General features: G+C 36.1%; 7 protein-coding genes across 13 annotated transcripts; 3 read left to right on the plus strand and 4 right to left on the minus strand.

Moving 5' to 3' along the window:
- Nucleotides 1-5: 5 nt before the first annotated feature.
- Nucleotides 6-1,555, minus strand: LOC103873955. Its single transcript, XM_009152364.3, has 3 exons — nt 847-1,555; nt 529-639; nt 6-398 (listed from the first exon to the last, which is right to left on the minus strand). Exons 1-3 carry the CDS (start codon nt 1,459-1,461, stop codon nt 246-248), a joined length of 879 nt encoding a protein of 292 aa, XP_009150612.1. The 5' UTR covers nt 1,462-1,555; the 3' UTR covers nt 6-245.
- Nucleotides 1,556-1,703: 148 nt separating this feature from the next.
- LOC103873957 (vacuolar protein sorting-associated protein 20 homolog 1) lies at nt 1,704-3,459 on the plus strand. 2 transcript variants are annotated; one of them, XR_634088.3, is made up of 4 exons: nt 1,704-1,905; nt 2,120-2,272; nt 2,562-2,647; nt 2,952-3,459. XR_634088.3 is itself a non-coding variant. In XM_033272322.1 (3 exons), exons 1-3 carry the CDS (start codon nt 1,792-1,794, stop codon nt 2,577-2,579), a joined length of 285 nt encoding a protein of 94 aa, XP_033128213.1. In that variant the 5' UTR covers nt 1,710-1,791; the 3' UTR covers nt 2,580-3,459. The 2 variants fall into 2 exon arrangements, 1 of the variants encoding a protein (XP_033128213.1); XM_033272322.1 differs by having other exon boundaries at nt 1,710-1,905; nt 2,562-3,459.
- A 100-nt stretch (nt 3,460-3,559) lies between these two features.
- On the minus strand, nt 3,560-5,820 carry LOC103873956 (polyadenylate-binding protein 2). Its single transcript, NM_001301999.1, is given in 6 exon segments — nt 3,560-3,608; nt 3,693-3,820; nt 3,905-4,096; nt 5,321-5,391; nt 5,493-5,592; nt 5,698-5,820. Coding segments are annotated over 6 exon segments (663 nt in total).
- A 144-nt stretch (nt 5,821-5,964) lies between these two features.
- LOC103873959 (actin-related protein 2/3 complex subunit 5A) lies at nt 5,965-7,161 on the plus strand. 2 transcript variants are annotated; one of them, XM_009152368.3, is made up of 5 exons: nt 5,965-6,105; nt 6,202-6,329; nt 6,411-6,483; nt 6,576-6,676; nt 6,937-7,161. In XM_009152368.3, exons 2-5 carry the CDS (start codon nt 6,232-6,234, stop codon nt 7,070-7,072), a joined length of 408 nt encoding a protein of 135 aa, XP_009150616.1. In that variant the 5' UTR covers nt 5,965-6,105; nt 6,202-6,231; the 3' UTR covers nt 7,073-7,161. The 2 variants fall into 2 exon arrangements, with proteins under 2 accessions (XP_009150616.1, XP_009150617.1); XM_009152369.3 differs by having other exon boundaries at nt 5,988-6,105; nt 6,207-6,329.
- LOC103873958 (lanC-like protein GCL1) lies at nt 7,073-9,271 on the minus strand. The gene is made up of 5 exons (XM_009152367.3): nt 8,953-9,271; nt 8,663-8,850; nt 8,336-8,447; nt 7,876-8,102; nt 7,073-7,784 (listed from the first exon to the last, which is right to left on the minus strand). Exons 1-5 carry the CDS (start codon nt 9,142-9,144, stop codon nt 7,202-7,204), a joined length of 1,302 nt encoding a protein of 433 aa, XP_009150615.1. The 5' UTR covers nt 9,145-9,271; the 3' UTR covers nt 7,073-7,201.
- A 3,503-nt stretch (nt 9,272-12,774) lies between these two features.
- On the plus strand, nt 12,775-19,404 carry LOC103873960 (LMBR1 domain-containing protein 2 homolog A). Of its 3 annotated transcripts, none has more exons than XM_033272296.1 (14): nt 12,775-15,195; nt 15,399-15,485; nt 15,788-15,946; nt 16,124-16,328; nt 16,578-16,664; nt 16,732-16,871; nt 16,985-17,065; nt 17,153-17,217; nt 17,475-17,650; nt 17,727-17,857; nt 17,941-18,022; nt 18,119-18,332; nt 18,427-18,530; nt 18,607-19,404. In XM_033272296.1, the coding sequence occupies exons 1-14, from the start codon at nt 15,023-15,025 to the stop codon at nt 19,099-19,101; spliced, it is 2,199 nt and encodes a 732-aa protein (XP_033128187.1). In that variant the 5' UTR covers nt 12,775-15,022; the 3' UTR covers nt 19,102-19,404. The 3 variants fall into 3 exon arrangements, with proteins under 3 accessions (XP_033128187.1, XP_033128186.1, XP_009150620.1); XM_033272295.1 differs by having other exon boundaries at nt 12,791-15,195; nt 18,604-19,404; XM_009152372.3 differs by having other exon boundaries at nt 14,949-15,485; nt 15,810-15,946; nt 18,604-19,404.
- A 245-nt stretch (nt 19,405-19,649) lies between these two features.
- Nucleotides 19,650-24,464, minus strand: LOC103873964. 3 transcript variants are annotated; one of them, XM_033272319.1, is made up of 3 exons: nt 24,088-24,464; nt 23,876-23,989; nt 19,650-23,587 (listed from the first exon to the last, which is right to left on the minus strand). In XM_033272319.1, the coding sequence occupies exon 3, from the start codon at nt 20,221-20,223 to the stop codon at nt 19,801-19,803; it is 423 nt and encodes a 140-aa protein (XP_033128210.1). In that variant the 5' UTR covers nt 20,224-23,587; nt 23,876-23,989; nt 24,088-24,464; the 3' UTR covers nt 19,650-19,800. The 3 variants fall into 3 exon arrangements, with proteins under 3 accessions (XP_033128210.1, XP_033128208.1, XP_033128209.1); XM_033272317.1 differs by having other exon boundaries at nt 19,650-23,989; XM_033272318.1 differs by having other exon boundaries at nt 19,650-22,964; nt 23,220-24,464.
- Nucleotides 24,465-24,722: the final 258 nt, after the last annotated feature.

Consider the following 24,722-nt stretch of genomic DNA (forward strand, 5'->3'; position numbering starts at 1 on the left):
TAATATCTGAAACCGTTTCAAGTCGACCATCATCAAGAACTCTCTATTACAAGGAAAATTTGAATTCAGAAGCAAGTGGAATACACAAACCCAAAATAATGATGACAATACATCGACGAAACCACAGTGAGTTTATCCATTTTCGGGTGTTCGTTCTCGCTCTCCTGGCTTTCGAGAACAACTTCTCCAGGCAAAAGCCTTACACTGTCATTCGCCAGTTCTTGTGTGTTTGTATTACCTCTGGTTTATTGATAGAGTATCTTTTCGGATGTTGAGGGTTCTTCTGCTGTCTTATCTTTCTCTTCATTAGGCGCTTTCCTGCTACTAGTAGAGCTCTCAAACAGCTTCCCGTTCTTGGCAATTGTAAGGATAAGCTCGAGTTGCTTTCGCTGTTGATCCTATAAAGCAAGCAAACCAGCATTCATAAGCTCAAACGAAACTAGTATGGTCGTCTTCAATTCAAGCCTGGCAGAAACGTAAAAGACAACCTTCTACATTCTGACAATAACAAGCAAAAACAATTAAAACCTGCATAGCGAGCAGAACCTTCTGAATTTCGCCAAGCTCCTTCTCTAGAATCTCTTGTTGCGCAGCTATCACTCTTGTAGCCTCAGAATTCTTTTGAGCCAAAGCTGCAGTCTTTGTACAAAAAAACAGACCAAACACTTTTGAGATACATACAACACGTAAAGAACTAAACTTTATGTAAAACAACAGCTACATTGACCAGTCAGATTATAGCATATGTTCAGGTGAGGAATACTACAAAGAGAGCGTGTGAAGCTACTAAATCCTATCTCCCAAGTATCCGAAATGAAGCTACTAACGCCAAGATCGAAGCTTTACCTCAGAAACGGGTTCCTTGAGAGCTTTCCGGGTGACCCGAAACCGTATCCCCAGTTTCTCCAGATGCCTTGAGAGAACTCTTACAATGTTGGTCGAGGTTTTCAAATCCTCTTCAAGCTTCTCCAACCGTCGAATTAAATTCGTACCCTCGCCTTCTCTGGTTCCTTTGCAAATCCTCATCCATTGCCGTCGTCTAAGCCACGAACCAGACGCGACCGAACACAACAACCCGACAAAACCCAAAGACAGAACCTTCTTCCCAATCTCACCAACCGCCGCGTAATTCACCGCGAGAACCACCGAAATCACGGCGGAAGACAGAATACAAACCGCCTCCGCGAAAGAAACGAAGCTGCTAAAATCGAAACCACCATCGGAGTCAGCGTCTTCTTCGTGTGATCCGAGCGAAGAAGACGCCTGAATTCTATAATCACGCACGATCTCGAAATTCGACCGAGGAGACGTGATGACGTGGCGGAGGAGGGTAGGTTGAGGGAAGAGTTTAGTATTCCGTACAGATGCGACGGAGAAGCAGAGATTGCTGCTGCTCCTACAGATGCGGACAGGAGTGGAGCCGGAGAAGAAAGCGTATCGAGAGGGAAGAGATAAGGACATTATCGTCTTTTTCAGATCTCCAACAACTGACACTCACTCAAATTGGGATCGCTGCAAGAAATGGCGATGACTCTAAGACCATCTTTATCGGGGGATCTTAAATGAGGTTTTAAAGTTAATTGGCTATTTAATTAAATGAAAACTAAATAAAAAGAGTGTTATCGATCCTTAAGAAAGGATTTTGGTGATCGATAACTAAAGGGGTTTTTCCCCCACGTGTCAGCTAACCAAAGCTAAATCATATATTTTCCAATTTTTTTTTCTTCTCTCTTTTTCTTTTCTTTGGTTTCTATCGGCTTCTCCGGCTCTCGTGCTCTCCGCAGGACGACGATGGCTGTCGTTCTCTCCTACGCACCTCCAAGGTTGAAACAAACGTATTGTTTGTTCAATTGGTTTTCTTCGCACCTCCAAGCTCTCCTTAGCACCTCCAAAGTTGAAACAAATGTATTGTTTGATCCAAATCTTATCTCCTTTCTATATAAACTGTGATCATATAGGTTTAACCATCTGTAGTTTTGTTTCATTTGATTGAATAAGCTTCAGTTGTTATATATGGTTTTGATTGTTATTTAGTACTGATGACAACAAAAGGCTCAAGCTTTTTTGAGTTCTTGGCTTATTCCAATTTAACCCACCTGCATAACTTTTCGTAAATTAGGTTGAGAAAGTAATTGAAGTTGAGAAGAAAGCAGCAAGAGAATTAATCCGGGAACATGGAAAGGAGAGGGCTTTCTCGGCTTTGAGGAAGAAACAGACGCAAGAAGAGTTGTTGAAGCAAGTAGATCAGTGGGTCATCAATGTTGAACAACAAGTAACTCTTCTTTCTCATTTTAAGGCTTTTTAGCTTTGTGTCTCCCTGTTAGTGTCTTGTATCATGGCTTTTGTGGTTTGTCTTGCATCATCGCTTTTGTGGTTTTTCTCAACACATAGATCAAACGTTTCATGTGACTGAGTTGGGAAATATCGAACAATACATAGCTCAAACGTTTCATCTAGCTGATTTAGTCACTTAAATAAGATCGTTCTCTTTAACATAACCTTGTACATATAATCTTCATTCTGCTAATTAATTCTTCTGTATATCTTGATTCTTCTGCAAGTCTTGTCTTCGTGGTTGAGGGTGCTGTGGCACAGGCTAAGACATCAACTTCTTGGAGAAGCAACCACTAACTTAACAACTTCTGAGGTAATTTTGCACAACTTAACTCTTCTTCAAGTCTTGCTTTATTCTTTATTGCTCTTGTCTGGAAAGTAGTTGACAGAGGGTTTAATGCTTGTTAGAGTTAAGTTATGGTTTAGTGTTGCATCTGCATGTGATGAATGCTTGTGACATTGGGTTTAATTCATGTCAACTCATGTTTCTGGTGTGATGTTGTTCTGTAATGGACTTAAGCTGTTATGTTTAAAATGGAATTAAGTGTTTTGTTCCTCGTGCCTTGGCTTCTTGTGTAGTCATTCTTGTTTTAAAGCATTGACTTGGTGGTGTACAGATAAGGCAAAGAGTTAAGCCCAAGCAGAGATCAAAGCATTGAAGTTGCCTGAACGACAGAGAGAGAAGGCTGTCGAAGAGGTTAATCTCTTACTTAAGCTCTATTTTTTTTTAAGAAACCCAAATTAAGAAACTCCCATTGAACTACTTAAAATGAGAGTTTCTTAACAAAAGTTCTTAGAGTTACATTTATTATTAAAATATCATTAAGGATCCCATTAAAGATTTTAGGGATAAAGATGCTCTAAGCTCCTCATTAACAACTTTTACTCGGCGCATGATAGCGAGTTCATAAAATACGCCGTACACAAAGCATCTACCTAATTTCACTAATAGTGGAGTTGACCTTTTTTCTATTCGTCAACTGGCTAATACTAAACACAAAAGGCATTATGTAACACATGGCCATAATTTATAATCATATAGATGATTCATATCAAACGATATGAAACTTATAAATACCAGTCAAGATTCCAAATGTTTACGCGCCAAGTTATTAAAAAAAAAAACAGGAGAGAGACCAAGTCACAGAGAAAGCTTAACAAAAGATGGACATTAGCCATATATTACGAATCCGCTCTTTGTTTTAAGCCAATGAAAGCCTTTTTTTTATTGGTATGGCATGTAACGCATTGGCCTTCTGAACCTAGGCGCTTTCCTGCATACACAGATTTAGAAAGGGAAAAACGATTAAGAAAGATGTCAAGAGAAGCTGTAACCACAAGGTGTAAAACGAACATACCCATATCCATATGGAGAATACATATACGGAGACATGAAAGGTCTGCGGAACCGGTAGCCCATGTACGGGTTGAATCGTCTACCACGGTGCTGTTTCAGTCCAGGAACGTTTGTTCTCTTAGGCAGCACCTACAAGAAAAATTTAAGCCAGATAAATGAGTTTTTGGGTCTTTATAGTAGTAGTAGTTAGGAATAAACTTTTGTGTAATGTACCTTTAGTTGACGACCATGTAACTCTGATTCATTCAGCTGCAGAGCCTCTTGTATGGCTTCAACTTCCACAAACTCGACATACGCAAATCCCTTTGGCTGCCCGAACTTGTCCGTCAGAATTGTCACCCGATGGACAGTCCCGCATGATTGGAAATGTTGCTGCACTTCTTCAGGTGTACAAGCGTAATCAACCTGCATAGTGAAAATATGCAGTTATAGTACACAGCAAACAAGCATAACCCATGAGGAACACAAAGATCAATCCATCAGATTAGCAAGTTCAGAGAAACAAGAACAACAAGCAAAGACATTGATTGTTGACCATCCTTCATCAAACACACGCCCTCTACCTTTCATTCTTTTCACATGTGCAAACATGAACAAGAACTTAGTGAACTTGTCACAGTTAATCAACTCCAAATTTTTAAAGCCTAAGAAATAAATTTATTTTTTTCCGAGGCAAAGCAGAGTGGAAAATTTAGTATACTTGAGTGGCCATTAAGACGAAAAGATCCCTTACGCTGAGTACCAACCATAAACTTTATGACAATCTTTCATAATTTGTTAGCACCATTCACCAAACAGCAGATTCTCACCAAATAGGAAAGCCTCCAGCATCTCGGTTCAGCTCTTCAAGAGCTGTCTCCTATTCTCCTAGTGGAAGGATTGCAATCTACACCACTCAACTATTTCACTCTCTCCACATTCCCTCTCTTTCTCAAACCCATGACTTTTTTCCTTTTCAATTTTTTTTTGGGGATCTAAAACGTATTTTTTTCTTTTTTTCAGATTTTTTAATCATGTTCGACAAGAGAACAGAGCTGATATTTTTAATACAAAAATAAGATGTAGAGACCCCCCCCTAAAACTATCAGAAAACCCAAAGCTAATAAGAACTTCAGCAATGAGAACAAGCCTGCGACTGCACTGAGAAAAGTCATAAGAAAATCAAACTCAACGAAAAAGAAAACAAAACAACAGACATCCTAAATTTCGAACAGATGGAACAGATGAAAAGGGTGAGGTATGGAACAAATAAATTGAAAGATATCTTATCTTCTACACTCTCATCACTTTACTATTAATAATTTTAGTCTAATCTAGACTGGTCACTAAACAGACATCCAGTGCATGCCCCACACCAAAGATGTTACATTATCAATTCAACCACTAGCTTTGATAGCAAGTCATGTAGAGAGTACAACAGGAAGAAGAGAACATAATCACATTGTAGAACTATAATACTCCTAACATCCAATATTAAAAGCTATTCATCTACGCACAACTCATACTCTAAGTGAATGCACACTAAACCAGTGAGAACTGAAACTATGAAATCAACCAGCAGCGATCAATAGTTCAAAGAAGAACAAAGAGAAAACAGAAATCAATAAGAAGAAACATAAGCATTCTTACATTGCCAACAAAAACCGATCGAGCATCAACCTCCTCCTTGCCTGCTTGATTTGCTGCTAGAGTAGCAGGATCTGCAATTGAAAATTCAAAAAAAAAAAAAACAATTGAAGTGAAGAAGAAGCCATATCTTAGCTTGCAGTTGTTAAGGAAACGAAATCAAAGAGAGTTAAACCTTGAGCTCCCATCTCCTTCTCAACCTTGGCCTGCATCTCACGTAGAGCAGCAGCTTCATCCTCCATCTCCTTCAATCGTTTTTTCATCTCATCCAGCTCCTAGTGTTCAAATTACCAATCAAACAGACACACACGCGATTACAAATCAATCGATCATCACTTCCCAAAACAGTAAAACAGAGAGAGGGAAGAATAGCAGCAGACCTTAGCAGCATCCTCGTCGGCAGCAGCCATCTCCATATCAGGATTAGGAGCCTCCAGGTCACCATCCATCTCTCCGACGTCGGGAATCTCTCCCCCGTAAACCTCGTGCTCCTCTTCCTCCATCGCTCTCCGTCGCGACGTTTGCTTTGTTCTTCTTTTTTTTTTTGTCTAAAAAGAAACGCTTAGGGCACTTTTAAACCGATTCGGATAGCGACACGTAAGTATCGTATCTGAGCCTATTTATTATATCCTAATTGGGCCTATAGGCCCAATTACAACCTTATCGTTAATTTCGATTCGACCCCTTATATTTATCTACAATTACATTATCGATCACCCAAAACATCACCGCTAAAGATTTTGAACTCGTCAGAATCGCCTTTGATTGATTCGCTTTGATCCCTCCAGGTAAGCTTCGAATCTTTAAGCTTTGATCCCGAATTTTCTTGATTACTGATTATAATTGATTTTAATTTGAATGAAATGAATTGATTGTGGTTTTAGATCAATTTGCTGGAGAGAGAGAGAGATCCAATGGCAGGAGCAGGTGGATTTGTTGAGGCTGATAATGCAGAGGCAATCATCGCTAGGATCGAAACCAAATCTAGCAAGATCGAAAGCTTACTCAAACAGTATTCACCTTTACCTTTTGAGTTTAAAGTTCCCTTTTCTTTTGTCAGATGACCTTTAATAGTTAACTTGGTTTTGTGCAGGTACAAACCCGTTGAAGCTCTAAAAACGGCTCTTGAAGGTTCACCTCCTAAAACTCTCGATGAGCGTTGCAAGGTCTCTGTTTCCTCTGCATCTCTCTCTAATAGTTTGTGTGCTCATTACCAAAGGAATGATGATTATAATAAATGGTTGCTTTCAATTTGCAGTCGGCTAATTGGATAGTTGTGCACAGAGCTTTAATGGCGATAAAGGATATTGAAGGAATGCTGAATGCTCTTGATGTCGAGTATTACGACATTCTCATGAAGTAAATCCCCCCTTGCCTCTTATTTCTTGTCTGAATTTCATTGGAGATAGATAAAGGCTAGAGCAAAAATTTATATAACATGGTTTAGGTTTTGTGTCAATGCAATCTTTGTTTGTATGAAAATAAAGAGTTGGTCGTGTTGTATAATATGGTTAGGTTTTGTTATTGCGATCTCTGTCCATTGAGGGAATGTTACAATTTAGCTTAGCTCTTGAAGAGTAAGTGTTAATCTTTATGTTTGCTTGAATGGTGTGGAACAGGTACTTGTACAGAGGCCTTTCCACTGGGGACCGACCTACATGCGATCAGTGTTTGAAGATTCACGAGAAACTCACTGAGAGAGCTGGTCTCGGTTGCATTCTCCGTTGTCTTACTGATACTATCAATACCGTTTGATCATTGTATTATTACCACCATTGTATTACTTTAAAAAGACATGAGTTTTTGTTTTGATCATACATTCATTGAAGATGCACTTTCGATAACTGAACCAACAGTTTATCTTAAACTAGACCTGACATTGAATTATATCTCATAACCAGGAAACTTAGAATCTACCGGCGACACAAGATCGAACCAGAGGCATGCCGGTCCAGCTAGTCCCCGGAACAGCGAGTAGTCATATTCTGCTTCTCCCATTGTCGCACTCACAAGCTCTCTCGCGTCATGACACAAGTAACTCGCGAACGCTTTTGCTCTCTCTTCGTACACAACATCTCCTGTTAACCTATAAAGCGACAAGAAAGCATAGGCGTTGCCAGCAACTCCATCCGCTAAACCTACCTTCTTCACCAAGCCACTCTTCCACACTACTTCTCCAGCTTCAATTGCTGCTTCACGAAAATCCCTCTCCTTTGGAAACACCTGTGATGCTTTAGCCAGAGTAATGGCCATGCCGGTTGCACCATGAGCCCACTGGACCAGCTTATCTCTCGGATTCCCTTCGCTGCACGGATAGTTTCCGCTGTTTGGAAACCTATTGCTCATCATGTACCTCAACGTCCCTTGCACATCCTTCACATCCTCTTCTGATAATGGGAAGTGTAACAAGACGTGCAAGATTCCAGCTAATCCATTCGCCGCACCCCAAAACCGTGTCCCGTGGAACCTATAAACCACAAACAAACAAAAAGAAGGATAAGTTTATGCTCTTGACATTCTTGAAATAAATGAACTTAAAAGATAGAAATCAGTTGTGCCTGTATAACAAAGGGCAAGCTTGATGATCTGCTGCGCCAACTCGTCCACCAGATAAGATGGCTGCGACAATAGGCGATAAGAGATGATCAGGAACAGTGCCTTCACCGAGGTATCGGTTTAGGAACAAAGCAGCCCAAAGAAAACCCGCTCTTCCATAGAGAAGGTCATATGACATTCCAAATCCTCCTTCCTCTGGTCCTGCTGGTAACTCTCTTTCTTCTGCTAGCTAAACAATTTTATAAAAACATATTGTTTATTGTATCTAGTTATCACGTAAGAGTTTAGATCAATGTCAGTTTATTAAACAGAACAAAACTATCAAGTGTATACCAATGTTAGTCTATAAAACAGAACATTGTTATCACATTATTGTAACATGAGATATGTATACTTAATCTACTTTTGTCTGAATGTGGTGAAACTAAAACCTGAAGTAGTTACAAGTGAAAAGACAGGTACCTCAAGAAAAAGACCGAGAAAGAGGTCAAGCTTTGATTGGTCCCCACTGTAACTGGCTACGATTGCACCAAGCGCATATACTCCTCCTCTTCCACATAAAAACGTCACGTGCCTATTCATGACCATAATCAATCCAAAAATCTATTAGAAAACGACCTATTCATTTGGGTGTGTAGATATTATTCCACAAATTGCAATTTTACATATTATTCATGACTGTGTTATGGTTAATAATTGTCTGAAAAGCGACATTTTTTGTAATAATACTAATGAAATTTTGTTTTCAGAATATTTTTTTGTGGAATATGATATCTAAGATGTTCTCACCTGGTTGTGGCGCGTGCAACGTCGGCACACGTGTCGATTATATCGGCGCAAGTTAGCAGATCTTGATGGTTCCTCGTGACCTCGTACGACTTCAAGCAAGTGAAAGCTGTGCCGAGTAGTCCTGTGTACACAGTCGGATCTAACACCAGACCCGGATCCGGACCGCCTTTCCACGTAGCCTCCACAACCTACACATACATACATACATACATCGACCGGTAAATATATACGAGCCGACGTACGGTCCATAGGATAGGACTCTAGCTAAACCTAGCAGTATGTGGCATCACCTGGTCCTTGAGTAACGTTGCTGCTCTAAGGAAAGTATCCGTTGAGAGAAAACTTGTCGTCGGAACTTTTGGTTCGGAGGATGTTCGTAGAATAAAATGATCAAGATCGCCGTTCTTGTTTGTCTCTCCGCCGTTACCATCTTCGCCGCATCTCGCTTGCTCCGCTGAGAACTCTAACGCCGACGATAACATAGCTCTCTCTCTCTCTCTCTCTCTCTCTCTCTCTCTCTCTCTCTCACTCTTTATCTTGGTATCTTTAGAATGAGAAAGTACGAACGCTACCTTAATATATGTATAATGTTTTTCCCTTCTAGAATCTTGACAACAGGCATTATTCATACAGTTTATGCTCATTCTTTTTTTTTTATTGCTAACATTTACTTACCACATAAATAAAACGTGGGTGAGCCCATAGATAAACAACAATTAAAATACTTAAGAAACTTATTAAAAGAACTTAAGAAACCATTATTAGAAGGTAAAGTCATTACTAAACGGGGTAAACTCCCATCCAAGTTTCTAACTGCTACTTGTGGTAGTAAAAGTATTTGTTTAATTGATTGTACTGATACATTTATAACTAATTAATATATGCAACTGAAGTCTAAAGAGTGTTGGATCCATTAAAATAAAATTGAATGTAATAATTCGATTGAATCCAACTTAGTTGTTCAATTGGATATAAAAAAGTTCGAACTAGTAACACATATAAACTTTGAATCCTTTTTTTCATTTATTCATGAATACTACATTGAGTCGGTTTATCTTTCTCTTATTCAGTACGGCTTTAGTTCCACGTGGATCAGTTTTGAGCTCACTTATGTCGTCCGTCTTCGTTAATTTGATGCCTTCTGAATTACGGGTCCTACACGAGTCATTAAATATTTTAAATCAGTGACTTAAACCTCTTGGAAAACAAAAAAAAATTAGTGCCAGAAACAGAGAAGAAAAACAAATAAAAGCAAAGGTGGGCTCGGCGGTATATGATTCTTTCTGGCTGCAGGCATGAGAGGGTTATACACGTGAACTGGTTGGCGAGTGCTCACGTGTCGAGATCTTGTCGGCTCTATCAATTTACAAGACCAAAATCTATCGTTGGATCTGGCTAAGGGTAAGGGATATGGATGGACAGGAAGGACGGCCGATGTAATAAATTAAACTTTTAATTGGTAATCTTAGACCATCCAAAGATTAAAAAACCAACCGAATCTATAATATGCTTTAATAAACGGAGTATTATCTAAACTTCTAAGTGGGTATGGGATTCTTGTCAACTACGAATTAGACAATATTTTTTGAAGTATGGATGTTGACCTCCCAAAAGAAACTGAATAAATGCAATTTATCGAACATCAATCAGTAGATTAGCTGACCTGGAAACACGTTTGACAAACGTGAATCATGTCAAATACCTTCACGCGTATATTATAGGTAGAAACAAATACAAATTAAATCCATCCTTCGGTTTAATAACATTCTTATTCAGATTAATGGTATTGAGGAATGAAAACCAAGCGATGATAATATGGCGGTAATCTCTTGAGATTCAATGTAAATTTGCCGATCTTTATTTGAAACACGTTATTACTAGGTGATTCTCCCGTGCTCATACACGAAAATAAATATTTTAAAAATATATAATTTAAAATATTTGTAAGATTTTTTTTATTAAGTTTTAAAATTTTTTATAATTTATATGTATGAAAAATGGGTTAAAAAAAAAGAAATACCTTATTTTGCTTATACATAATTTGATCAATTACTTTTTGGATACATGAGATTTTTTTGTTTTCATCTCAACTATAGATTAATGTTTCGTGTTCTTAAAAAGTTAAATCTGATTAAATTTATTAGCAGCTTTTAATTTGATTTATTGTCTTCTATTCATAATATATTTTCATAAAATTATGCCTAATTTGATATATGTTATTTTAGGAAACAAATAAAATAGTGTTGTTAGTCCGAAGTTGCATAAGTGAACATAATAAGTAATATTTTGAAATTTATGCATGTAAATAAATATTTTTAACCAAACTAAATCGTAATAACTCATTAATATATTTTTACTTGATTATTAGTTTTGAATCGTTTGTAATTTACATGGATACAAAATAAATATAACACTATTTTAAGTAATAATATGTCGCTGACTTAAATGGGTTTTGATTTTGAGTATATGAATCATGATCAATTCACTTGCTCATTGTTTAAGTATATTTAGTTTTATATATTTGTCTAAATTAAAACAAACAATATTGTTTATTCAAATTATGTTTAAATTGATTAATTTTGTTGCATATACTTTAGTTTTAAGTTTGAGGTATGAAAATCTATTGTTTTCTTTTCAAAGAAAATTATCTATACTATTTTTATGAACCTATGTTTTGTGTCTAAAAACTATATATTTTAAAACTTATAGATACTTAATTTTTTACTTATGTTGTTTTTGAAAATATGAAAAGAAATAAAACTAAAATTAAAATTCGTTATTATATATATAAATGTTATAATTATTATAGATATTTCCTTTTTATTATTTATATGAGTTTTGTAAGGAAAATTAAAAGAAAAAGGAAATAAAGTGTAAAGCCCAATTAGAAATTTATCAATCAAAAAGAAAATACAAATAATCTTATAATGTCAATTATGTATAATTTATAATTCATTAAGGTTATGTTTGTAATTGACCACTCTAAGAATTAACGTGAGAGCGACACGTATGAAACTGACTTCTCAAATAATATTATAGAGATTGGTTTTTTAGTTTGGATATAGGTTTTGGTCCATGCGATTCAGACGGGTTTTTCTTTTTTAATTAGTTCAAATCTAAATAAGATAAAGTGATATATTTTCGAATTAATCCATTCTAAAGCACTAAATGCATTTGGACCGGCGGATAGCCGATAGAGTTATCGGGATTAATAAAACCCTTATATTCATATAGATTGCATGGTCCATAACGAATTCACAACCAATATTGGGTGTAGGTGTATTAGGCCCAGTTGGCGAGTTACCAATATCCCACTATATAAAAGCTACTAATTTTGAGGTTTCTTAGGAGTGCCACATAGGCAAAAAAATTGAGAACCAACCAATCTGCCATGTTATTTCGGATTGGGCTTGAAAGACCAACCTTCGCAGCCCATTATTACTAAATTTCGAAGCCTATTTATACTATTCTCAGCATTCCATTTTAACAGCTCATTATTACTCAGATACTAAAGGTTTTAACCCATTATTACTAATATACTAAAGGCTCTAAAACATAATCCCTAACTCATTAATACTAAAAGCCCTAAAACATATAATTCTCTAAAAACTAAAGATAACTTATCCTCACCGTAACCCTAATCACCGACTCCATCTCATCGTGATTTTCTTCCTCTTCATCTCATCTTCAACTTAAATATTATCATTTTTGAATGAAAACATTATTATTATTGAAATATTAATTATTTATCTAAAACTCTAATAAACAAAATATACAAGTTATTAATGCACTCTATTGTTTGCAAAGAAGCTTCTTCTTAGGAGTGCCACATAGGCAAAAAAATTGAGAACCAACCAATCTGCCATGTTATTTTGGATTGGGCTTGAAAGACCAACCTTCGCAGCCCATTATTACTAAATTTCGAAGCCTATTTATACTATTCTCAGCATTCCATTTTAACAGCTCATTATTACTCAGATACTAAAGGCTTTAACCCATTATTACTAATATACTAAAGGCTCTAAAACATAATCTCTAACTCATTAATACTAAAAACCCTAAAACATATAATTCTCTAAAAACTAAAGATAACTTATCCTCACCGTAACCCTAATCACCGACTCCATCTCATCGTGATTTTCTTCCTCTTCATTTCATCTTCAACTTAAATATTATCATTTTTGAATGAAAACATTATTATTATTGAAATATTAATTATTTATCTAAAACTCTAATAAACAAAATATACAAGTTATTAATGCACTCTATTGTTTGCAAAGAAGCTTTTCATATTATTTCCCTTTTTCACTTAATGCACAAATACAAATGTAGATTTTCCTTTTATCTAGAAGATTTTTTTTAATTTAACATACAAATTATGAACTGTTTGACCATGTTTATCATAAATTTGGTTATATATATATATTTAGTTTTAATATATTCTTCATTATTTACATCTTATTAGTTTTAAACCATACAAAAAACATATATTAATTGCATATTTTAAAACTTACTTTATATTTTAAAACGATTAAAGTCACAATGACCAATTATTTTTCAGCACCACCAAAAACTCGAAAAACCCTATGCAACCGAAATTTTATTTCCATATGTTATTAAATTTTATTTGTTTATAATTTTTTTTACAAAAAAACCAAAAAACAAATTGTGATAAAGAAAGAAAGTTTTGATAGAATGACCAAAATTTTTCATTTGATAGTTAAAATGATCCTTATACCCTAGATATATAAAATTTAATTAAAAATATTAAAAACATCAAAAATAAAAAAATAATTAAGTAATAGTCTTAGATTATACGTTTTCAAAATACAATTTTTTTTTAAATAATTTTTTTAGTTGATTTTTTAATTGCAAATTTTCTCTATTTTTGTTTTCGATTTATCTTTTTGTAATTCTAGCCGAAGTTCACAACAAGTAGAGCAACAACCTCGGACCGCAACCAATTATCGCTAAGATCATTAGGATGTGGCCCATCACAAATCACATAAATAAAAATGCTTTCCTAGAAACAACTTTCGTTTATCTTGACATCTAGGTTTGTCTAAAAAATACTTACTATTAATTATTCCAACAACATTTCAAATAATTGCTTTTAACCACTCAACAGGAACAAAAAATGGAAGGGCATGTGCCTATTTCTACGTCTGACACAATGTACCAACGGTTCGAGGAAGGGAAAATTTATCACATTAGATATTTTAATCTTCTTCCCAATAACCGACAGTACATGCTTACACTTCAACCATACATAATCAATATCAATGAGACAACAATTATAACACTGATTCAAGAAAACATTCCACCGATTCAATTCCTTCATACAAAAAAAACCATACCTATCACACATACAAATAAATTCTCTATTTTTGTCGCGAAAAACAAATTATTCCCACAGATGTTGTTGGCCGCATATACCTCATCCAAGGAAGTGATTTATATAACCATAACACAGATACAGAAATCATCATTGGATTGCGTTAAGCAATAAATATATAATACAATATTTTTTGTAGATCCAAATTGGTCCGTTTAACTATATGGGACAATGAGGCGGCTAATTTCAGGGAGTTAAATCGCATATCTACCAGGAAAAACCAAATCGTAATCATCACAAGTATCATCCCAAGGGTATATGAAGGTAATCAACTAAACATAAAGTTTATGTCTAACTAAATGCTTACAAATATTTCACTTTTCAGGGAAACTATCACTCACAACCACACCAGGATCGCGCTTTTACTTTGACAACGACATAGATATCATACAACGCTTTCAAAAGAGGAATAAACTGCTATCCTAAGCCTGATGGCATACCTCCACATGGGATCAAACCACAAGACGGAAACCGACACCAGTCAACTGTTTTAAAATTTACACTTCAATGCAAACAACCATATATTTTTTCAAACTTGCTATTGTTTAGAAAACATAAACTGATCATCGCATCACATTCAAACAAAAACTATATGGTTAATTCTACAACGAACAAAACTTAATTTCTAATATCTGATATTTAAAACTACAAAAATAAAAAAATTTACTTTATAAAACATATTATCCGCGCGAAGCGCGGACCCCGACTCTAGTCTGAGATAATGTTTGCCTAGGTTACCCCAGTTCCTTCCTATGGGCCTAACTTTTGTTGAAGTTAATTACTTTTGATTAAATCAATCAAACAGTAGAGGGTTTTCTACGAACCGAACTGAACCGAACCGAACCACTAAAGAAAAGAAAAGTAGAAAACTGAAAACGAAAAAAGGACGAGCTTCTCCTCAACGGCGCGTAACTCTCACGCGTAGTCGAGCGATCTCTCGCTGAGAAAGGCGTAAAGACAGAGAGATGTGGGTATTCTACTTGATCTCGTTGCCTCTAACCCTAGGATTAGTTGTATTCACGCTCCGTTACTTCGCCGGACCTGAGATTCCTCGGTACGTTCTAATCACCGTCGGATACACCTGGTTCTGCTCCGTCTCCGTCATCATCCTCGCTCCGGCCGATATCTGGACGGTAACCATTTGCTTTCGAGTTGCTTATCTCCTTTTCACTCCGATTACGAGCAGAAAGCTTTGCATCTGGATTATATAATGCGAAGAGTCGTCTTGTTTGATTTGGAATTTTAAATCGATAAGAGGTTCAGATTTAGCTGAAGAATGTAGGCTTATTTATCTGAAAGACTCGCTCACTCAGATTATGGAATCATTCGTCTTCTTTTTTGACTGTCTCTGCCACCTAATCATCCTGAGAATGGTGCCATTTCCTTCTTGTGGAGTTGGTCATACTGGAGTACCTTCCTTCTCACCTGGTATGAACTCCTCAATTTCCTTCTGTGCCTTTACTCTTCTTACAATTATTTTATACTTGCTAATCAGTATAATGTGCCCTCCCTTGATCAAGTCCATCTTTCAGCATGACAGCATGTGTCCGTTTGTGATCAAATAAGTTTATCTTTACGTCTAGACCAATGGAAGTTTGCCTTTCATGTAGATCTGGCCTGGTTGGTAGTATTTCAAGTGCACCCCTAACAATCCATCGTCATTGTTTTTTTAGCTACTAGGGTGTATCATTTATCTACCTCATATATTAAACTATGCTTTCTCTAAGCAGGGCTGTGGTGCCCCTTATTCAGGGTTTCGAAGATGCTGGGGACTTTACCGTCTCAGAGAGACTGAAGACTAGCGTGCATGTCAACTTAGTTTTCTATCTTGTTCTCGGATTCGTTGGTCTTCTCGGTCTTATCCTTCTCATCATGATGCACAGGAACTGGTAAACTGTTCCTTCATGATCGAATCTGTTTATGTATTGGCTTCCGTATCTCTCCAGACTTTCATCAGCTATTCTCTTAGAAAATGCTTAGTGTTGCTGCTTAGTCGCTCATTATTAATTTAGCAGTATATGGCAGTTCATGGAAGTATGTGACGTGGCTTTCTTGTATGTTCACAGGAAAGGGAGCATTCTTGGTTATGCTATGGCATGCTCAAATACCTTTGGGCTGGTCACTGGTGCATTTCTTCTTGGCTTTGGCTTGAGCGAAATCCCTAAGTCGCTGTGGAGGAATGCAGACTGGACCACCCGCCAAAAAGTTCTCTCTCACAAAATTGCTGTGAAACTTGATAATGCCCATCAAGAACTTTCAAACGCGATTGTAGTAAGTATTATTTGGGCTAAGCAACTTTGTTTTCTCCTTTCTCAGATATTCCCCTCTGTGCTTCAGAGTTGATTATGTATGTCACCTAAGATCATGACTCTCTCATTTTGTATGTCACCTTAGATCTCTTCACGTAGTTAGTACCTTAAGGTTTTAGCAATCCAAATAAGTGTACGCTTTGCCCCCTTAAGAAACCGTGACTGTTTGCGTGTCAGAATTTTAATCACGTCATAACCAATGCCTTGTTAGGTTGCTCAAGCGACTTCTACTCAGATGTCCAAGCGTGATCCTATGAGACCATACATGAATGTGATCGATGCTATGCTGGCTAAGATGGTAACTTCCCCCCTATCCTTATATTATGAACACACAGTGGTGTTTTAATGATGATTCTATATACCAGTTTAGGGAAGACCCATCATTTAAGCCTCAAGGTGGTCAACTGGGTGAAAACGATATGGACTATGATACAGATGAGAAATCAATGGCAACATTAAGGCGGCACCTTCGAAATGCTAAAGAGGAATATTATAGATATAAAAGGTATGGAGAGCTTTCTAATGGCATTATTTAGAATTCTCGTTCAGTTTTATAGACTTTGTAACTGCTGCATTATTTAGAAATTTGTACTTATGTGTCACTATGGTTGTTTGCAGCGAGTATCTGACGTATGTTACAGAGGCCCTTGTTCTTGAAGACACAATGAAGAACTATGAACGGCGTGATTCAACTGGATGGTGGGTGCCGTTTCATCTCTCATACAATATGTAAATCTCTTTGTCGTTTATCTCTACCTTAAACAGCTTTCATGCACCAATTTTCAGGAAATATATTTCGAGCTTCAGAACCAGTCGAAACGGAAAATGGAGGAATCTTCTTGATACATTGGGTAAGCTCCTTTACACATTCTGTACTCATTAAGTCATTTGATCTCTGAACCTGATAAACGCGTTGCTTAAATATGAAAGTTCATAAAGATACCCACTTCGGAAAGAATACAGTATGAAAACATCCTCGAGAGGGGTTGCTAATTGGATTGATTGTTTTTTTCCTAAATTAGGATTTCATTGTTTTTTTTTTTTTTAAATTGGGATTTGATTGGTTAAAATGCATGACAATACTTTTGCTAATTGTTGCTTTTGCCAGAATTTATATGGAGGTGTCTGCTGAAGAAACAGATACAAATGATGTTAGCAATAGTTACGGGGATTATGTCAGCTGCAATTCTTTTAGCTGAGGCAACTCTCCTTCTTAGTAAACTGGACTTATCTCTCTTCTCAATCCTTATTAGGTTTGTCAAATCCGATGAACTGCTAGTGCAGGTACGTTGGTACTCTACATTGTAGGTTAAATCTCTCTTGCTTCTTTGCACTTAAATCCTGATCATTTTGGTTTCAGGCATTTGCTTTTGTACCTTTAGTGTATATGTGTATCTGTACATATTATTCACTCTTCAAAATCGGGATGCTGATGATTTATTCCTTGACCCCTCGACAAACAAGTTCTGTTAATCTACTAATGATTTGCTCGTAAGTGATAACTTTTCTTCTCCTATTTATGAAAGAAAAATAAGGTAGATGCTTATATAAATGTTTTGTATGTATCTCTGTAGGATGATTGCTCGATATGCGCCGCCAATATCTTACAATTTCATTAATCTCATTCAACTTCGTTCCGAAACTATATTTGAGAAGGTAATACTTATAAATCTCCCTTTGTGCATTTCCTGGTCTTAGAAGTCTAAAGGAGCCGGCGCTATAACTGCGTTTGGTTTTCATTTGGTTCTGCAGAAAATGGGTAGAATCGATGACGCTGTTCCGGTCTTTGGACAACGGTTCAATGAAATATATCCTCTCATAATGGTTATCTACACACTACTGGTTGCAAGCAATTTCTTTGATCGCGTATTTAATTACTTCGGTAGCTGGAAAAGATTTAAATTTCAAACAGAGACCGACGATATGGACGGTTTTGATCCTTCGGGATTAATGATTTTGAAGAAAGGTAAAAGAGAAAACCATAGTCATCTTTTTCTATGTTGAGCTTTGATCGATAACTCGTACTTTAATATAATTCCTCTTCTTATATATTCGTTAAGAACGATCATGGCTTGAAGAAGGACAAAAGGTTGGCGAGCTTGTTCTTCCGTTAGCAAGGAACTTCAACGATGTTGATGACGTTGAACAAGGAAGCAACTTCTCTGTAAGTTTATGTCAACTTCTAACCAATTTTAACCTTGTTCCAAAAGCCTGACTATATTTTGTTATCTTTGTAGCAGGAACATTCATCAGTTGAAATGAAGATGTCGTCCAGCTATGACACAATGAAAGGAAGTTCATCAAATGATGATATTTCCCGTAGATACGGATCAGCTAGAGAAGCAATCACTAACAAATATGCAGCTATCAGAGAACAACAGAACAAATACTCGCCATCCCCTGTCTCAAAGTCAGAGAACATGGCTTCAGCTAAAGTGTCTTTACTCGAAACAGACAGTTCGGGACGAAGTAATGGCGAAGGAGGAGGAGGATCAGGAGAGTCATCTTCTCGTTTGGCTTCAACATGGAGAAACATGAAACTAGGAATCCAGAGTTTTAAAGAGAATGTAGCCACCAAGAAGTTTCTTCCACTAAGGCAAGGTCCAGAATCAACAACAGCAACCAGCACAAGAGTGATGAATCCATCAAGGCCGCAGTCATTAGATGATATATTCCAGAGACTGAAAAACCGGTCAGTAGAACACGGCCACTACCTTGATGATGAAGTTGACTAACGATGAAATTTGATTCAAGAGATTGGTGAAAGCTGAGTGAGAGAAAGCGAAAAGAGCAAGCATTAGATTTGTTCACTATAGTGTAGGGAAAAGTTACAAGTCACTGATGAAAAGGAAAATGCTAACATGAAACGTTACAAAACTCATAACCGAACATTTGGAGTTGTAGAGTGGCCCATTTTTTTGGGTCGTGGGTTTTATATGCTTACAGTTATTAGGAACATGTTATATACTGTTGGACTGTATCTTTATATGCTCAAAAACTTATGAAATTTAATGGATAAACCAACTATGATTTCTTTAGAAATATGTTGCAGGTTATAACTGTTGGATCGTATCTTTAAAAAAAACTCATAAATAAGTCTGTTGTAAGTCTTAGAGAAATCAAATTTATGATGTCAATGAAGGAAAAAATAACACGTGAGATGAGCCATGGGTGATCGATCAGGTGGATTGCAAAAATATAAAAATAAATACATTAAGATGATATGATCAAAATTCACGGATTTGTAGGTGAAAATCAAAATCGAAAATTTCTTTAGTCAAAATTGAAATCATAAGAAACCAAACTCTAATTTCATACTATCAGAAAAAAATCACTTGATCATTACTTTCCACCATTAGACCTTTGTTTTTTATCTGTAACTGTACACAATCAAAATAGAAAATATCTGAGTGAAAAAAAAGTCAGTCAGTTAGTTAAAACACGCGTTGCCGTGAAGTAACCAACCCACCAACGTCGGCACCACCGCCTTTCCCTTTCAGATGAAGCAACTTCTTCCAAAAACCAGTCTTCTTCTTCTTCTTCTTCGAATCACTAACGTTATACGAATCCCTCGGAGCATGAGCCATAGATCTGCTTTTCTTCAGCCCTTCCATCAGATTACCACTCAACGCTTCCCTCACAGCGAACGACATCGACATCGAACCAGCTCTCCGGTGGTGATCTTTAACCGCCGTCGGCGGCGACGAGGGAGATGGCGAAACGGTGGTGGATGAGGAACTCGATCGGTTTGTGATGTAGTACGACGTCGTCGTATGGGGTAAGCGAGAGAGTTTATCTCTTAAACAAGAAGGGCATACTCCTTCGTTGCCTTGGTGCTCGTGTTTTCTGCAGTCCATTTTGCTCTTCTTCGTCTTCGACCTCTCTTGAGAGGGGTCTATCTATATGTATTGTAATTTATATATGCGCGCACGTGTGTACCTACGTGTGTATTATTGCCACGTTTTACATCAACGGCGGTATAACCAAAGAATGTTCAGTAAGGTTTTCCCTTTAATGACCGGGCTTTCGCACAAGATAACAGCTTTTGACGTTTTAAGTAAACTAGATCGTTTGTCCGCGCTACGCGCGGAAAATTGCTTGTAGACATTTAACTATTGATTTTTGTGTGAATATCAAATTTTATAGAATAAACATGTTAATAAACTATTAAGAATATAGAATATGGTATAAAAGGATGGAGATTATCTGATTTATGTTATTTCAGTGTTGTATATAATTTTATTAGTTTTATCTACTCACATTTTTGTAATAGATTGTTTTATTAGTTTGACAAATTAGCAAGACTGACTTATGAATATATAGATAAGTTGGAAGATGATGGAAAGTTCTTCTTAGTTTTGTTTTCTTGATGATAATCTTTTTATTTGTTATTAAAAGTTGTTTTTTAAACTCATGCATTGAACTTGACTCTTGTTATTTTTTGTATGTGCCAAGAAAATTTGAAACCAAGAAAATAAAATCTTCTCAAATAATCCACAACCGACCTTAAGAAATATGAGAAGTTCATAGAAGAAACTTATGATGAACATGCGAAGATACCATGAGGAGACAGAATAGTATGGTCGATTCCTGAAAGTGATTTTTTGCAATTATTTGAGAAATTCTGCAAACCTCAATTCAAGGTCCACTCTTTGTCATCAACTTCGGCATCTCAATCAGTGGAGCAGCAGCGAGTCTTCAAACAGAAAGGAAGATGGATGAGTTAATCATTTGTCAGAAAGTAAACTTACTGCGTGATTGATTCAAAAGACGGTTTTCAGAGGAGGAAGGCTAACCTTATATACTTACACCGCCTCGCATTCAAGACTACATCTGGTTGATTTAATTAACTGGAAGCGTTTCGGTGATGAAGATCAGATGTCGCAATCGAACAAAAAGAGGAGATGAACCCTACGGCGTAAAGAGAAGATTGGGATCGACTCTATCGGGCCGGTCGGGTGGTCTCTTCATCCTAAGACCCAAACACATAGTAAAACCGGCAACAATTAGAATTTTAAATTAAATGAAACGATGAGTTTTGTGTTTGTGGGATAGGGGTCGCGCACTGAGAAGTCTAATTATTGACGTGCCAGCTTTAGAATGAGAGAGTTCTCATTTTTTTATAATGGTTTTTAGGATAGTCGGGCAGAAGTTTTAATATATTGTATTTAGTTTAACATTTTAGTTTCGAATAGTTGATATATAATTTGTAAAACATAATTGTATGTTTTTTTTCTTATATACGCTATTAATATTAAAAACATAAACCTTTTTATTTTTATGTAGGAGTGTACTTACTTTTTTATTTGATTTCTTTTCATTCTTATCAATTACTCTATTTATTACTGAAATTATTTATTTTAGAATTATATTATGAATTATTTACTAAATGTATGATTTGTTTGCTAAATTTTTGTTGGAATTTCAAACTTATTTAACAACGAAAAAAGACATTCACATATATTGGGAGTGTTTAAAGGAAACTTGGAGCAGGAGGAAGCCTGTAAGAAACTACAAACCACCAATTGACTAAACTTTTGGCTAAGCTCAAGTTATCTTATGCATTTTCAGAATTTTTTAATTTTTTTTTTCATTTTTATGTCTTGTTATTAAACTAATCTTTGTGAATCTTTAATTTGATTATGGAGTAACCATTGGTTGTGGGTTTTTACCATTTTTTATGATCTGAACATAAGTTTGGTGGTTATTTTAACATTCTTGCTTTATGAATTTTCTATTTATTTTGTAAAATTTATGTATTTGAGATTAAATTATGTACTTTAACTACATTATTAATTGTTACCAAAAAAAAAAAAAAAAATTTTGATTGGATTCAAAGTTAAATAGTGATTGAAAATTTTCAAAAATAATTGTAATTTTTGTATTTGGACCTTTCCTTGATGTGTTGATGTGTCTGCAACAAACACATTTGATTCGGTTTTGGTTTCAATATTTTTAGTCCGTATGGTTTGGTTCTTCAATTCTAGATAAATAAACTTATGCCTAATTTTATGTGTGCGGAGACTGATTGGTGGTTTTCCTAATTTTATAAGCCGTTTATTTTTTTCTCGGGAGCATAAGACAAAGAGCTTTGTAATACGGTTAATTTATAAGCCGTTCCGTTGACCAAAAAACATTTAATCTCTAGAGCACAATACAAAGAGCTTTGTAGTACTGGTTAATGGCACGTCGATTTCATTGGTGATGCTTGAAGTCTACTGCACATCTCCTTCCTATTAACATGTTTTGTTGCTTGGTGGAACTGACGTCATAACTTTACAAAAAAGTATAAAGCGACAATGAAAAAAACTCATTATGCCAAGTAAAAGTTTTGACTTGTCATCATGAATTACTATACGCACACAATTATCCGGCGAACATGTTAAGAGAAGAAAGAGAACGATATCAAAAATAATCTTTGCAGCATTGTAGATAATACTGCCAAACTTCAGATTTCGTGTCCTTCTTTGTGATTCATCTCTTGCTGATATCTTGATGAAGACCTTGCACAGAGGTGTGACAGTGCCTGATTGGTCCTAAAAACCAAGCTTAATGCAGACCCTTACCATTCAAACGGCAAACTCCAAATTCAATTTACCTTTATAATATGAACAATTGAAAAAAATAAATCACAAAGGTCATAGATTAAGCTTATGAACACAGAGGAAGATGATATTGACCAAGTGTAAACCAAAAAGTAACCAACTAAATGCTTAAATCATCAAAATACCTATGAGAAAGATGTTGTAAGTAGAATTCATTGATATATAAAATCAGATTGTATTAAAAACTTCTTGATCATTAGACAGGGAGTAAGAAAAAAAATCAGAACTTTTGATGTAAGGAATCAGACCTGCAATAGCTAAGGGCTCCAAGCAAGCATTGTGACTGGCTACTGATGTCCAAGTTGTCAAGATTGATGTCGAATCTTTGAATAATGCTTTTTTGAGTTTCTTATACGTTACACTGAGAATCTCTTCTTTGGAAAGCTTTTCCGCAATTCAACCTCAAGTGAAACACATGTCATCGATTTTCTCATGAAAAACCATCCAAAAATCAAAAGACTATCATCTTCTTCCTCTTTTAAGAACACTGTAGACTCTGTCCTGCCTGCCACTCACAGACTCAGGTGTTCCTTCTCCACGCAAAAGCCCTTTTTGCCTTGACTCCATATCTTTCCCTAAAATCTTTGCTGTAGAGCTTCCGCTTCTTCCAGGTAACCTACGCACACATAAAAATACATAAATCTCTCAAGAGAAGAAAATCATGACCAGTATTACAACGGTGAAAAATGTTTAAGAAAACATCTAATTTTCAATTGTCATTATCACAGGTGTGCCATGGTCTGTTGGGGTTGGAGTAATTAATGAAGTTTCAAGTTTCATTCACAGACCCACCTTTCAACTTCCTTCTCTTTCCATCAAAATCAGTAGCAAAAAATATATAAAACTAAAGAACTAAACCGGTTAAATAATATGATAATGGACAAAAGGGGGAGTTAAATAAGACCTGAGAATTCAGTAAGAGCATATCCACTCCCATAAGCTCTCTACCACGGTGGAAAATCCTGGACTCCCAGAAACGAAGCAATCCGTCTTCAACAGAAGAGGAAGAGTGTCCCGTCTGCAAATCGGAGAAGGAATTAGCCATATCTCACAGATTTAGTTTACTGGTTAGCTTAGAAGAATGAGAAGATGATTCTCAAAATAGAAAAATCATACCTTTTTATAGATGAACCTCCACCGTCTTACAGAAACAGAAATTGCATTAAATAGAGATAGTGTGCAAGAGATTAACGGAGGGTTTTAATATTATTTCCGGTTACTGGTTTCGTTTTGGCATCTAACGAAGAAGATGAAAGAGCGATCGAGAACACCTAAGAAATATCAGTTCTGGAGAAGGGAAGAAGAAGAACAGTTAACCCTAATTGAAACGCAACACTTCATCAACGTATAATAAAAAAGGGCCTGGATACATCTTGAAGACCAACCCAACTTAACGAAGCCCAAAAACATATGTGAGTGATGCGCAGGAGAGACTGAGCTGACGTGGTTGAATGCTGTATTATTACTGGTGAATTTTTTAATCCCACGTGGACCCCCTCAGAGGGCTTTATATCTGGCTTTTAGTATAGTTTAGATGACCACTTTAATTAAATAAAATGACGATTTTATTATTTGCGTCATTAAACTAAAATGATTGCGTTTTTATCATTAGAGGATAGTAACAATTTTAAGATAATGATTGTTGTTTTCCAGTCAAATTGAAGAAAGGAAATATAATCACCGTAGCGCTTTCTTTTTTTATTAGTCCTATTGCCTATCCGGTTGAACCGAAAAAAACGCATTTAGTGTTA

This window comes from Brassica rapa, chromosome A06 (genome assembly GCF_000309985.2).
Source record: "Brassica rapa cultivar Chiifu-401-42 chromosome A06, CAAS_Brap_v3.01, whole genome shotgun sequence".
Lineage (NCBI taxonomy): Eukaryota > Viridiplantae > Streptophyta > Magnoliopsida > Brassicales > Brassicaceae > Brassica > Brassica rapa.